The sequence below is a fragment of the Octodon degus genome, unplaced genomic scaffold (assembly GCF_000260255.1).
Source record: "Octodon degus isolate 3935 unplaced genomic scaffold, OctDeg1.0 scaffold00138, whole genome shotgun sequence".
NCBI lineage: Eukaryota > Metazoa > Chordata > Mammalia > Rodentia > Octodontidae > Octodon > Octodon degus.
In genome coordinates this window covers 6,993,428-7,005,062 of record NW_004524714.1, presented here as the reverse complement: position 1 = coordinate 7,005,062, position 11,635 = coordinate 6,993,428, and the positions used below count along the sequence as shown (strand labels likewise).

Below are 11,635 nucleotides of genomic sequence, written 5' to 3'. Positions count from 1 at the left end.
CACACACACACACACACACACACACTAAATAAATAAATAAATAAATGTTAAAAAAAAAATAAGCTGGTCTGGTCTTTGATCTTTATCTGGTGGGACCTCGGCTACTAATTTTCTTTTGGTATTTTAGAAAACTACTCTGAGAATAGAATTAGAATGACTCATTCTGTTTCATCATCTTTGAAGGAGTTCAAGTGAACTATTTAAACCAATAAAAAGGCTCAGAAATTAAATAAAATGTTTCTTTCAAGTGGTTGAGACCACAGGTTCTAGGAGTCCCACAGACTTGCTTCTCCTCCTGGCTTTGCCCAGAGCAGGTTAGCACAGCAGGGTTAAAGTTAAAGAGAAATATGAGGTTTTTGAAGTAGTGGACACCAGGGCTCTTTCGGCCTTCCTTGTTTCTGGCCTCCTCTCCCCTGGAATCTGGAGTACAGTGGTCCCTCACTTATCGCAGAGGTTATGTTCCAGACAACCCCGCAGTAAGGGAAAAATCAGCAAAATAGCAATGTTATATTTATTTTGTTATTTATACATATTTTAAGGCTTTATAAACCCTTCCTACATTCTTATAAACCTTTCCCACACTTTCAAAAACACTTCTAATGTTCTTAACCATTTTCTAAACTTGTGAGCTTTTATCATTTTGATATATCTATATACTCTACGGTACTACAAAATCCCACGATATAGAGAAAAATCAGTGATAGTTTAAATCAATATTTTTTTGAAAACCTGCAAAACTGCGTCTGTGGAAGTTGAACTACTATACTTTTTTCTTTACTTCCTTTAAGTTAGTTCATGTCAACAAACATTTATAGGCTTTATTGTGTGGCAAAAACTACTCAGTGCAGAGCATGCTACAAAGATAGATAAGAAACTTACATTCACCCTAGATTTGCATCCCCATGCTGGTGTTACCATATATATAACATAGGGCTCTTGACTGAACAAGTCATTTACCTAGTCCTTCCTTAATACTAAAGTGAGTTGATAATCCCTATTTTATTCATGTCTAAGAGTTATGTTGGAAATAGTTATAGAGGTATCTTACTATTGTGAAAGACCCATGCAAATCTCAGGTTCTTTTGATCAGTAACTAAAAAGCACAGTCCCTGCCCCAAGCATCCTTAATCAGGAAGATAGACAAACATGTGTCCAATTTCTTTACTTAGCTTCCTGTTAATCCTGTTTGGAATTAAGATCTCCTTAACGCACCAGATCTCTTCCGAGCCATCTGTCCAGTCACCCATGCACCAGACTTCAGTCTGGCCATGCAAAGATACCTTTACAGTGCTTTTTGAAGCCAACCTGAACATCAGCTGTTCTTCCAGAGGACAGCATGTTTCATGCTCTTCTGGGTTAAGTGGACTTCGTTCAAGTGGCTCATTATTTGCAGTGTATATTCAGAGGATTTCTGTCTCTTGATTCAGGATAGGATGCCAGATAATATCAGCAACAAAGAGGCACAAGTACCTCACTATGTGCTAGCTAGCATTTTTGAACACGTTGCATACATTTTATACCACTTTATTTTTATAACAGTGGTTCTTTTAGAACTATGAGGATTTTTACAGGTAAACAGGCTGAGGTTCTGTCACACAGTAGGTCTTTGGAGGAGCTGTGACTCGAGCTCCTGGTAACAAGTTATGTTATCTTACTCCCACCAGATCAGCAACTACTATCACTTTTTCTCCATCTTTATGTCCCTTGACTTTGTTACCTATTCCAGAGGCTTCCCTAGTGTGAGTAATACAATTTAGGACTGCACATTATGCATACCCTGTGACAGACTAGTGACCAGTGATGGACCAGAAGAGAAGTACAAATTAAATTTGTACTTCTACCAAAATATCAAACTGGCAGATACCAAATCTGCACCTTTTAATTCCTGGTTTCTTAATTTAGGACTATGGGTAGAACTCAGAGGACCCATGAGCCCTCTGAAATGGTACATAGATGGTTTACTGTGGGAGGAAAAGGGAAGTTGACTTTTAAGTTTTAAAAGGAGAAGAGCCATGTGCTTAGGAGACTTTCGAAGTGGTGCTGGTAACAATAATATGCAATGTATTAATTATTGTAACTGTCCTAATAACCTGTTTTGAAACTTTTGTTTTTTTCTCATTAAAATGAATTAAAAATTTTAAAACAAAAACAAAACCAAAGTGGTGCTGTCCCTATCAGTGTGAGATCTACTGTGCCAAATTACAAGCCTAGTCTCACCCCAGGAATTTGTTAGGGCTTCCCCAACCTCCACCCCCACCCTAGAAAGTACATTTAAACAGAATAAGAATTAAATTTCACATAATCTTGTTTGAGGGCAGCCATACTCTGTTGGAAGCTGTGGTTTCATAATGAATAGAATTTTTGCTCTCAGAATTTATATTTGGGGGTTGGGGTTGTAGCCCAGTGGCATAAGTGTCTGCCTTGCAAACCCAAACTCCAGAGTTCGATCCCTGGTACTACAGAAATTGTGTGTGTGTGTGTGTGTGTGTGTGTGTGTGTGTGTGTGTGTGTGTGTAGATATATCTTTGTATCACTAATGCTTAGTGAAGAACACAACACATGGTAATGTTTAACTATTGGGCAATTAAATTTCCCTACAGCGCCCTTATTAGGTTAACAAGAAGACATTTTTTATTTGTTTAGCATTTGTTTATGTATTAGGTACAGGGTTTCACTATGCAGCTCAGACTTATAGTGATCCTCCTGTTTTCAGCCTTCCCAGAGCTGTGATTACAGGCATGCACCACATGCCTGGACTTGGTGGCCAGCTCAGCACACCCCCGGGGTGGGCCGGCTTGGCCTGTGGTGCCAGGGATCAAACCCCAGTCCATGCATTTGCCTAAGGAGGTGCTTAGTCTGCTGAGCTATGTTGCCAGCCCTTGTTTAGCATTTGATTTAGTCCCAGTTATGTCTCAAGTATTGAGCAAGGCACTGGAAATACAGTGGTAAGCAAAACAGACTAACCTGTTTTCTAGTGGGAAGACAGTTGCTGAAGTACTAAGCACCTAAGTAGCTGGATGAGCATAGGCACCATGGGGGAATTGACTTGATGTTATAGATATATGCAACTGAAAGACCTGGCCAGGGAGGGAAGGAATATGAGGGAAGGGTTCACTAAAGAAGTGATGTTGGAATGCTGGCCTTAAAGGAGAAGAAGTGTGAGCCAGGTAAAGAGCTTGCCAGTCTAAAGGAGCTTGCTCCTGTGTCTACTTTGGTTGCCATTTCCATTCAAAAGAAAGACAGTGCAGGGTCCTCTCTCAGTAACTCATAGGATGTTCGAGGACATTCCCTGTGTACACAGCGGGGGACATTAACAAGTGAGACCAGTCCAGCCTGGAGAAGCCTCTCACAGGAGGGCTGAGGGATGCTGGTCTGCCCTGAGTGCAACCACATAAGAGGTTAGGACCTTGAGTCATTGCTTCCACTGCTGCCACCTCCTAGTTCTGCAGTCAGCTGTCAGGCATCCATCTTTTTTCATGGGGTCCGTAGAGGCAGTCTGAACTAGTGGCTTGGCCTGCAGCTGTGCATGCTCCAAATCAGCATTAGCTGGGAGGCCATGAGAGGCCATGGGATTTTCATTTATGTTGTATTTGTGGTGGGAGGAGATAGAGGCATCTCAGGGAGGAAGAACAAGGGAAGCTGAAGGATGGAAGGAGACAGATGCAGGGAGGCGGTCTGAACACTGTAACAGCAAGCTCGGGAGCAGACTGAGCTGTGTGTCCAGTCCTGAGGGGTGGCCCTGGGGACTGAGAAAGGGACACCATCACCTAGAGAAATGGCAGAGCTGTCTTAGCTGAGAACAATTATGAGAAATATTTTGAAAAAATATTTCTCCTATTTTCAATTATGAGAAATTGTAAAGATAACTCATTCTATATAAGAATAACTTATGCTTAATGCAGAAAACTTAAGAGAACATAATAAAAACAAAGAGAAATGTGACATGCTGTCATGAAAACGTAGAAACCAAGTAAGATGCTGTGTGTAGCATGTCCAGCATTTATGAGGTACTGCTCATCCATCAACTGTTTAGTGAATTCGATCCTCCTATGAGAATGAAGCAGTTTTTCAATCAGGGATAATAAACTATCAAATTATTTTTATAATTAGCTTTGTAAAAAGTATGTTTATGGGAAACATGTTCATTCTTCCTTTCCCCCACCTGAGACTGAAAATTGAAGTATCCTGAAGATATGTGTAAATATTTTACAGGATTTTTTGTCAGTTCATTTTTTAGATAATGCCAGGGAAGCCCCACTCCACAAGCCCCAGTTATTTTCTGTTCTTTCACTGTAGATCTGTTACAATTGTTCATTTGTTTACTGATCACAACAGATACTTCATTTAGGTGCTTTTCGTGGGAATCACTGAGGTACACAATAAACGTTTACTCCAGCATTAGCCTTAAATTTCAGAGATCTGGATATAGAGCTGTACTATCCAACCTCTGGCCTCTTGCTAAGTGTTGGATGGGCGTCTTTCTGTAGACTGCAGTCAGGGCACAGGGCTGTCTTTCCCGGCCACTGCTTTGTAGGCAGCAGCCGCAACTCTGGGAGTAGAGTCCAGTGGGGGGCAGCTTGGCACTAGGGAAGGTGTCCAGAGAGTCAGCAGGAGAGGAACACCTGGCAGCTCAAGTAAGACGAGGAGCGGCAGAGCAGGGCATTGGGATGCCAGCGCCAACAGGCTACAAACATGGGCCCATCTCACCCCCTTTTTGCTCTTTTATGAAATGACAAATTTGGACTAGACTAGCTCTGTAAGTTCTGGTTATCTGGACCTGGACCCAGACAATATCTCCTTTTTTTTTTTTTTTTTGTGGTACTGGGGATTAAACTCAGGACCCTGCACTTGCCAGACAAGTGCTTATTCTACTGAGCTATCTTCCTGGGCCCATATCTCCTAATTTTGAAGACAATGTAACTTAAACCATACCAGAGGAAATTTGTAACTTCTAAAAAGAAGAAATTGAGTAAAAAGAGAGCTGCATCTTGAAGAGGGGCCTTCATCCATAGTCTACATTGAAGAAAGAAATGGCCAGCCAGTAGAGAGACCTGAGAGAGAGAAGGAGAGACAAGAAAGGGAGAAGAAAAATTGTAGGGGCAAAAATGGACTGGTCATGGGAAAGCAAGAAACTCAAGGACTTTTGAAATCTAGCTGGGGAGAAGTAGGACCTCAAGGATGGAGTGGAAAAGAATCGCTAGTGTCTTTACCTTAGAGCAGTTGAAGCAAAAGCCTAATTTAGAGAGATTAGGGAGGGAGGAACCATGACGTAGTAAAGGTGGAAGCTGGAGGCCTGTGGATTGCCATGGGTGGTATAAAAAAGGCATGTGAGTGAAAGGACAGTAGTTTGGGGCAAAGACACATCCCATGGGTTGCTCAGCAGATCTGTCTCTTTAAGGGTAGAAAGAATTGTGGCTGTTTGAAAGGCACAATTTGAAAGAAGGAACTGGTAAGAAAGGAGACAGCTGGGTAATAGAAGAGGGAGGAGCTATAGCTTGGATTTTGAATGAAATCCAATAGCCTGGCCTCAAATCCCAGTTTGCCAGTCCTGTGTTGAGTGACTTCAGTCAAGTTATGTAACCTCTTTATATTTCAGTTACTTGTCTATAAAATAAGGATGGCAATAGTGTAACTCACAGCTGCGAAGCATTTAGCAATCTATTAGTAGTATTAACAGAGACAGACAGGACCCAGAACACAAGTAGAAGGGGACATCTGTAGGGTATCTGTTCAAACACTGTCAGTAGTAATCTCAGGAATCAAATGTCCTTGCTGCTCCAAGGTTTATTCATGGCTATAATGATTTCCATCCCAACATACTCCATAGTGACGAGAGTCACCCCGCTCAGCAAAAGTCTTGCTCTTCAGCACGGGCATCACTGCATTCTGATTCTTCTTAAATTGCCTTGTGCTTTATTGAACAGATCAGTCAGAAGAAACTGAAAAAATATGAAAAAGAATATCACACCATGAGGGAACAGCAGGCCCAGCAAGAGGACCCCATTGAGCGATTTGAGGTTTGTTTGCTTATGCCTGGAAAATACCAAGAGCTTTCAGCCTGTCATTTCCAGCTTTATTGAGTTCCTTTTGAAGTTCACTACCACTGTTTCTAGAGTTCAGCTTTCATGTGGTCAGCTCCAAACCAACTCCTACTTTGTTACAGTTCGGTGGCCTGTCCTCACAGTTAATAAGTAGTCACTGGAATAAGGTTGCTGGAATCAGTGAAATTTGTTTTGTTTTTTTGTATTGGAGATTGAAGTCAGGACCTGCACTTGCCCAGCAGGTGCCTATGCCACTGAGCTATCTCCCTGATCTTAGTGAAGTTTTTCTTTGCAGAGTTAGAAAATAAGAAATTGTTTCTAAGAAACACATTAGGACCAACCAAAACTCTGTTATTTCCATAGGTCTGAAATTTAGCCATGTGTGTCTGTGTCTGTGTGTGTGTGCACACAAATGTATCTAACTGGTTTCTGTCTTCTCTTCAGCGGGAGAACCGACGTCTACAAGAAGCTAACATGAGGTTGGAACAGGAAAATGATGACTTAGCTCATGAGTTGGTGACCAGCAAGATAGCACTACGGAAAGACCTGGATAACGTAAGTGTGACTATCTGAAGGGAAGACCACAAGATGATGCTGACTGTTCCCTTAGTGAGAGAGATCTTTGAGGTTTAGTGTGGGTTGATCCAGACACCTATAGAGCTTCCCTCATAGGCTGCTGCCGGGTGGGTGGAAGTGTTTCGCTCCATCCCTCGGGGACCATCACTTTGTGCTCAGCCCCTCAGCTTCTTTCCCAGACATCATTTGATTGAAAGACCTTTTGACTACTTCTTTAGCTATCACAAATGGCAGCACTCAATCAGTGTATGTTCTTTCACTTGCCCCAAAGACAAGAAGATTTTCTTTTCCTGTATATCCTGTGCCTGTTCTGTGCAGTGCTGATGATTGGCACACAGCTCAGTGCCTGAACGACATGCAGTGTCATCAGTAGTTTCTGTCAGCACAGGTTTTGTTTTCCTTTGTTGCTTCTAACTTAAAAATTTTGTGATGACATTTGCTGGCAGAGTGCTTTTCTGTGAGCTTCCCTTGGAGGAAGTAGGTTCATTTGTAGCTTAGGTCAGAGTTGGCATAGCTCTTTTTGCAAAGGGCTAGATAGTAACTGATGTTTTGTTTTGTAGGCCATATGCATTTAGTTGATGCTACTTCCTAATGCAGCTGCAAAGCAGCATTGCACAAGAAACAAATGGAAGTAGCCATTTTCTAAAAAGTGTATTCACAAAAATAGGTGGTGGGTTGTGCCCTATTTGGCCCATGCAAGCCCATGACTTAGATGTCCCTACCTGGCTGCTAGGATTACTTTCTGCTCATTAGTTTCCTAAGCTTCTAGGGGCAGGACATCCTGAAGGCTTCTGGGGGTCTCTCATTTTGTGTGTATTGAACTGCAGAGAGTTCATGAAGAGTTTATGTATTAGTGTATTTCTTTGCAAGGCCATACTGTCATTAGGTTCTCAAAATCATTCATACATGAGAGAGAGATAATAGTGTCTACCAGCTCTTGACACTTCCCTTTAGAAACAGAATAACAGAGTAGAACATTTTGGACCTCACCCACTCTACTTTCACACGCAGCTTGGACACTAACTTGTGGCCAGGGAGAGGAATGGCTGTGTCACACTTAAGGTGAGAATTCGATGTTTTGGTGTGCTGTATAAGAAGCACCACCAGAAGTCAGCACAAGCAGTGTGTTCGTGTGATCATCAGCAGAAGGTTGCTGCATGCAACTGGGAAGGTTCCTTCTTCAGTTTTTGTGAACAGTGTTTCAAGGTCACTAGTTTTCAGTGACCATAACGTGGGATCTTACCACCTTCCCTGCAGTGTTTCTGTCAGGGTTTAGTCTCTTCTTCCTTTGTGAAAACCTCTCACCAGGCCTTCTCTCACTTGTATGGGCATTTTGCCTGATGAGTAAAAGGAGGCAGCTGTGCATGGAGTGGAGCCTGCAGGGCCAGAGCCAGACTGCACACCTCACACGGCCTTCTTCACGGCAGCTGTGCACCATGCAAGAAGAATGCAAAAGAAAGAAATGACCAAGAGTGAATGAGTGAAATTTCAGGAAGAGGTACCTTGAACTACAGCCGCAAGTGGATTTTGAGTTTGAGCTTTCTCATGTCCCGTCTCCAAGGACCATTAATCACTAATCACACTGATGCTCCCTAGTTTGATGTGGATTGTGAACTCTCATACTTTTCAAACCTAAGCAGTGTAAGACTTTCTAAGTTTTTTTTTTTGTTGTTTTTTTTGTTTATGTGTGCAGGGTCTCACTACACAGCTCAGACTCATAGTGATCCTTCTTATTTCTGCTCCTTAGTGCTGGAATTACAGGTGTGCACCACCATACCCGGACTCCATTGCCAGCTCAGTTTGCCCCCATGGGTGGGGCCAGCATGACATGTGGTGCCAGGTATCAAACCTTGGCCCCTGCACTTACCTAAGCAAGTGCTTAGTCTGCTGAACTATACCACCAGCCTTAGCATAAGACTTTTTCCAGTTGCCATATCCTGACAGCAGTGGCCAAAGAATGGCATTACAGTCCAGATATCTGAAAGTGAGGGTGGTAATAATACTAGGCTTTCCCCTTTAAGTGGTGCCAGGCATGTAAGAAGCACTTTACTAAGCTAGTATTTCTCTCCTTACCTCAGCCTGGTAAGGACAGTAATATGAACCCCATGTCTATTTAACAGTGAGAGTCTTTTTTAATAGTCATGCATCTTGAGACCCAGCGAGGAGAAAGCACTCAGACAAAAACAGAGCTGGGAATCCACCTCAAGTGCCTAGCCTTTTACCTGATGCCACAATTTCTTCCACAATAAGTATGGGACAGGAACCATGGTTTGATGTTATAACTTCACCCAAAGCAACAGCTGAGGGGAACTGGTGATTCTTACACATAGTTGCTAACATTCTTGAGCATTTAGAAGTGCTAGGCACTGTTCCAAGTGCTTTGTATGCACTGTTTCACTGAATCCTCACAGGAGCCTAAGTTATAGAAGAGATAACTGTTTTGTGAACTTCAGGAATCAATCAAAAGTCTATGAAGATTTTGTGTGCCCATTTCATTCCCCACTTTCTTGATGAGGAAACGGGGTTTTTTGGTTTTTGGTTTTTGGGGTTTGTTTTTTTGGGGGTTTTTTTGGAAGGGAGGAGAGAGAGGAGGGGGGAAAGAGACAGAGACAGACAGACAGACAGACAGACAGACAGAGAGATAGAGAGATAGAGAGATAGAGAGATAGAGACAGAGAGAAGCAGGCTGGCCAGCCATATACAGGTCACCCAGGTAGTTGGAGCTGGGCCCTTCAGATGGAAACCCCAGATGGCTCAGCCCAGAGCCTACAGTAGTCAGCAAGCTCAGGAGCTAAGCCATGTCAGGACTCAGGGGTATCTGCTAGCACCTCCATTTTGTTTTTGTTGTTCTTTGGCTTTTGAACACAGGTTCTCACTATGTAGTTCAGACTGGTCTTGACCTCTTGGTGATCCTTCTGCCTCAGCCTCATGCGTGCTGAGGCTATCGACTGTGCTACCACGCCTGGCTGCAGCTTCTTTGGAATCATAAATGAAAACTGCTGTGATCCTCCTCTCTCTCAAGTGTGAATATGGGATCCTCTCACCTTTTTTTGCACTTAAAGAACTTAGGTGTTTTATTTGTCGTTTGTGGGACAATATCCTATGTAGTGTAGACAGAGTGAACTCACGGTATAATCCAGGCTGGCCTGGAACTCATGCCTTCCTCCAGGCTCAGCCTCCTGGCACAGCCTCCCAAGTTCTGCAGTTAAAGGTGTGCACCACCACAGTTGGCAAAGAACTTACATTTTTAAAAGCACTTCTTTCATTTTCAGTGCTCTCCTTTCTATGTCCCAGAAAAAAAACTCTAGTGTAATGCTTATACTGTGTCCCAAACGCACTTTGTATTTCCAATTGATTTTATATAGCTTTTGTTATTCATCGTCTGTCACTTTTGCTACTGTTCCCACAGCAGCTATGGAGAAATTCCAAGTCAGCCTTTCAATCCCTGGGAGCACCAGGCAGGCTTTCCCTCTGTAAAATGCTGCAGGGACAGGAGAGTCTATAGAAAGACCCTGGCAGTGTTGACAGGACCATGTCCCAGTGCCCGCAGGCCTGTCTGCTCCTTTGCACTGAGACCGTATGGCACGAGAGCAGAGACCAGCCCAGGAGGCACCTGCTAGGATCCACTAGCTCTGTGACCCTGAGCAGCTTGCTAAACTTCTCCCTTAAATTGCCTTGATCACTGTACCCCAAACCAGTCGACTGTAAATCTTAAAATGTGATCATGTGAGTCCTCCAACTTTGCTCTTCCTTTTAAAAATCACTAGGCTATTCTCATGTCTAATTTTCAACATAAATATTAGAATCCACTTGTAAATTCCTAGAAGTAAAAGCCTTCTGAGGTTTTGATTGAGGTTTCATCGAACCTATAAATTAATTCAGGGAGATTGATATTTGAACAGCTGAGCCATCCAGTCCACAATTGTGTTATAATTTGTACTTACTGGATATTTTTGTTTTTCTCAGCAGTGCTTTTTAATTTTTAGTTTGTAAGACTTGTGCATGTTTTCACCTATTGTAAACAATGTTTCTTGATTGCATGTTCTGAATGCGTGCTTGTTCTAAACTGTTCTGTCGGCTGAGAGCTTTCGCCATGACTAAGTATGGAATTGTGTCAGCTGCCTCCCTGTATCTGTTGAGGTAATCATTTGATACTTCTTCTTAGAACCTTGCATTGCTGGGTTAAGCCCCATCTGAGGTTTCTTTTTATTCAAGATTTTAATTTGTATGTTCATGAGGAATACTTGTCTGGAGTTTTCTTCAATGCTGTTGTCTGGTTTTGCTACTAGGGTAATGTTGGTCTTATAGAATGAACTGGGAATTGTTTATTTGTATTTTTTTAAGAACTCTGTACAGGATTATTTGTTGCTTAAATCTTAATTCCCTAGTGAAGATATGTAGGCCTCGAATTTTCTTTACAGGAAATTATTTGTGCATTAAATTGCTTCTAGATAGTAGAGCTATACAAATTTCTTCCTTCTTTATGTGCTCCCATTTTTATCTTTTGTATCTTTCAGTAATTTGTCTACTTCATCATAGTTATTAGTTTTATCTGTATAATATTGATAATTCTTTTTTATGTTTATAGGTAACCTTATCCTCTCCTTTACGGTTCATGTTGAGTAATCTGTGTCTTTTTTTTTTTTTTTTTTTCCTTAATCTAAATAGAAGTTCATGGACCGGCCAGATAGCTCAATGGACTAAAGCTCCTGCTTAGGCAGAGCCTAGCGTCCGTGTTCAATGTCCTGTGTGCCATGCTGACCCTGCCCCCAGGGCGCGCTAAGAGGCCATTGAGACTGGGCATGGTGGCACACGCCTATAATCCCAGCACTTGGGAGGCTGAAAACAGGAGGATCACTACAAGTTGGATGTACCTAGTGAGACCCTGTAGACCTTGTACTAAATACAAAAAAAAATTTTTTTTAATAAATAGAAGTTTAGGCCAGGGAGATGGCTCAGTGGAATAAGTGCTTCCCTGGCAAGCTCAAGGGCCTGAGTTCAATCCCCAGTTCCGCAAA

At 42.3% G+C, this 11,635-nt stretch overlaps 1 protein-coding gene across 4 annotated transcripts in view; it reads left to right on the top strand.

Annotated features, from left to right (window-relative positions):
• The window catches only part of Rabgap1 (RAB GTPase activating protein 1), a 185,262-nt gene that overhangs the window by 162,703 nt on the left and 10,924 nt on the right, over positions 1–11,635 (top strand). For all 4 annotated transcript variants that reach the window (XM_023701620.1, XM_004641599.2, XM_023701621.1 and 1 more), the window contains 2 exons: positions 5,925–6,017; positions 6,486–6,596. In XM_023701620.1, the coding sequence (XP_023557388.1) occupies positions 5,925–6,017; positions 6,486–6,596 (204 nt within the window). The remainder of the gene's footprint in view (positions 1–5,924; positions 6,018–6,485; positions 6,597–11,635) is intronic.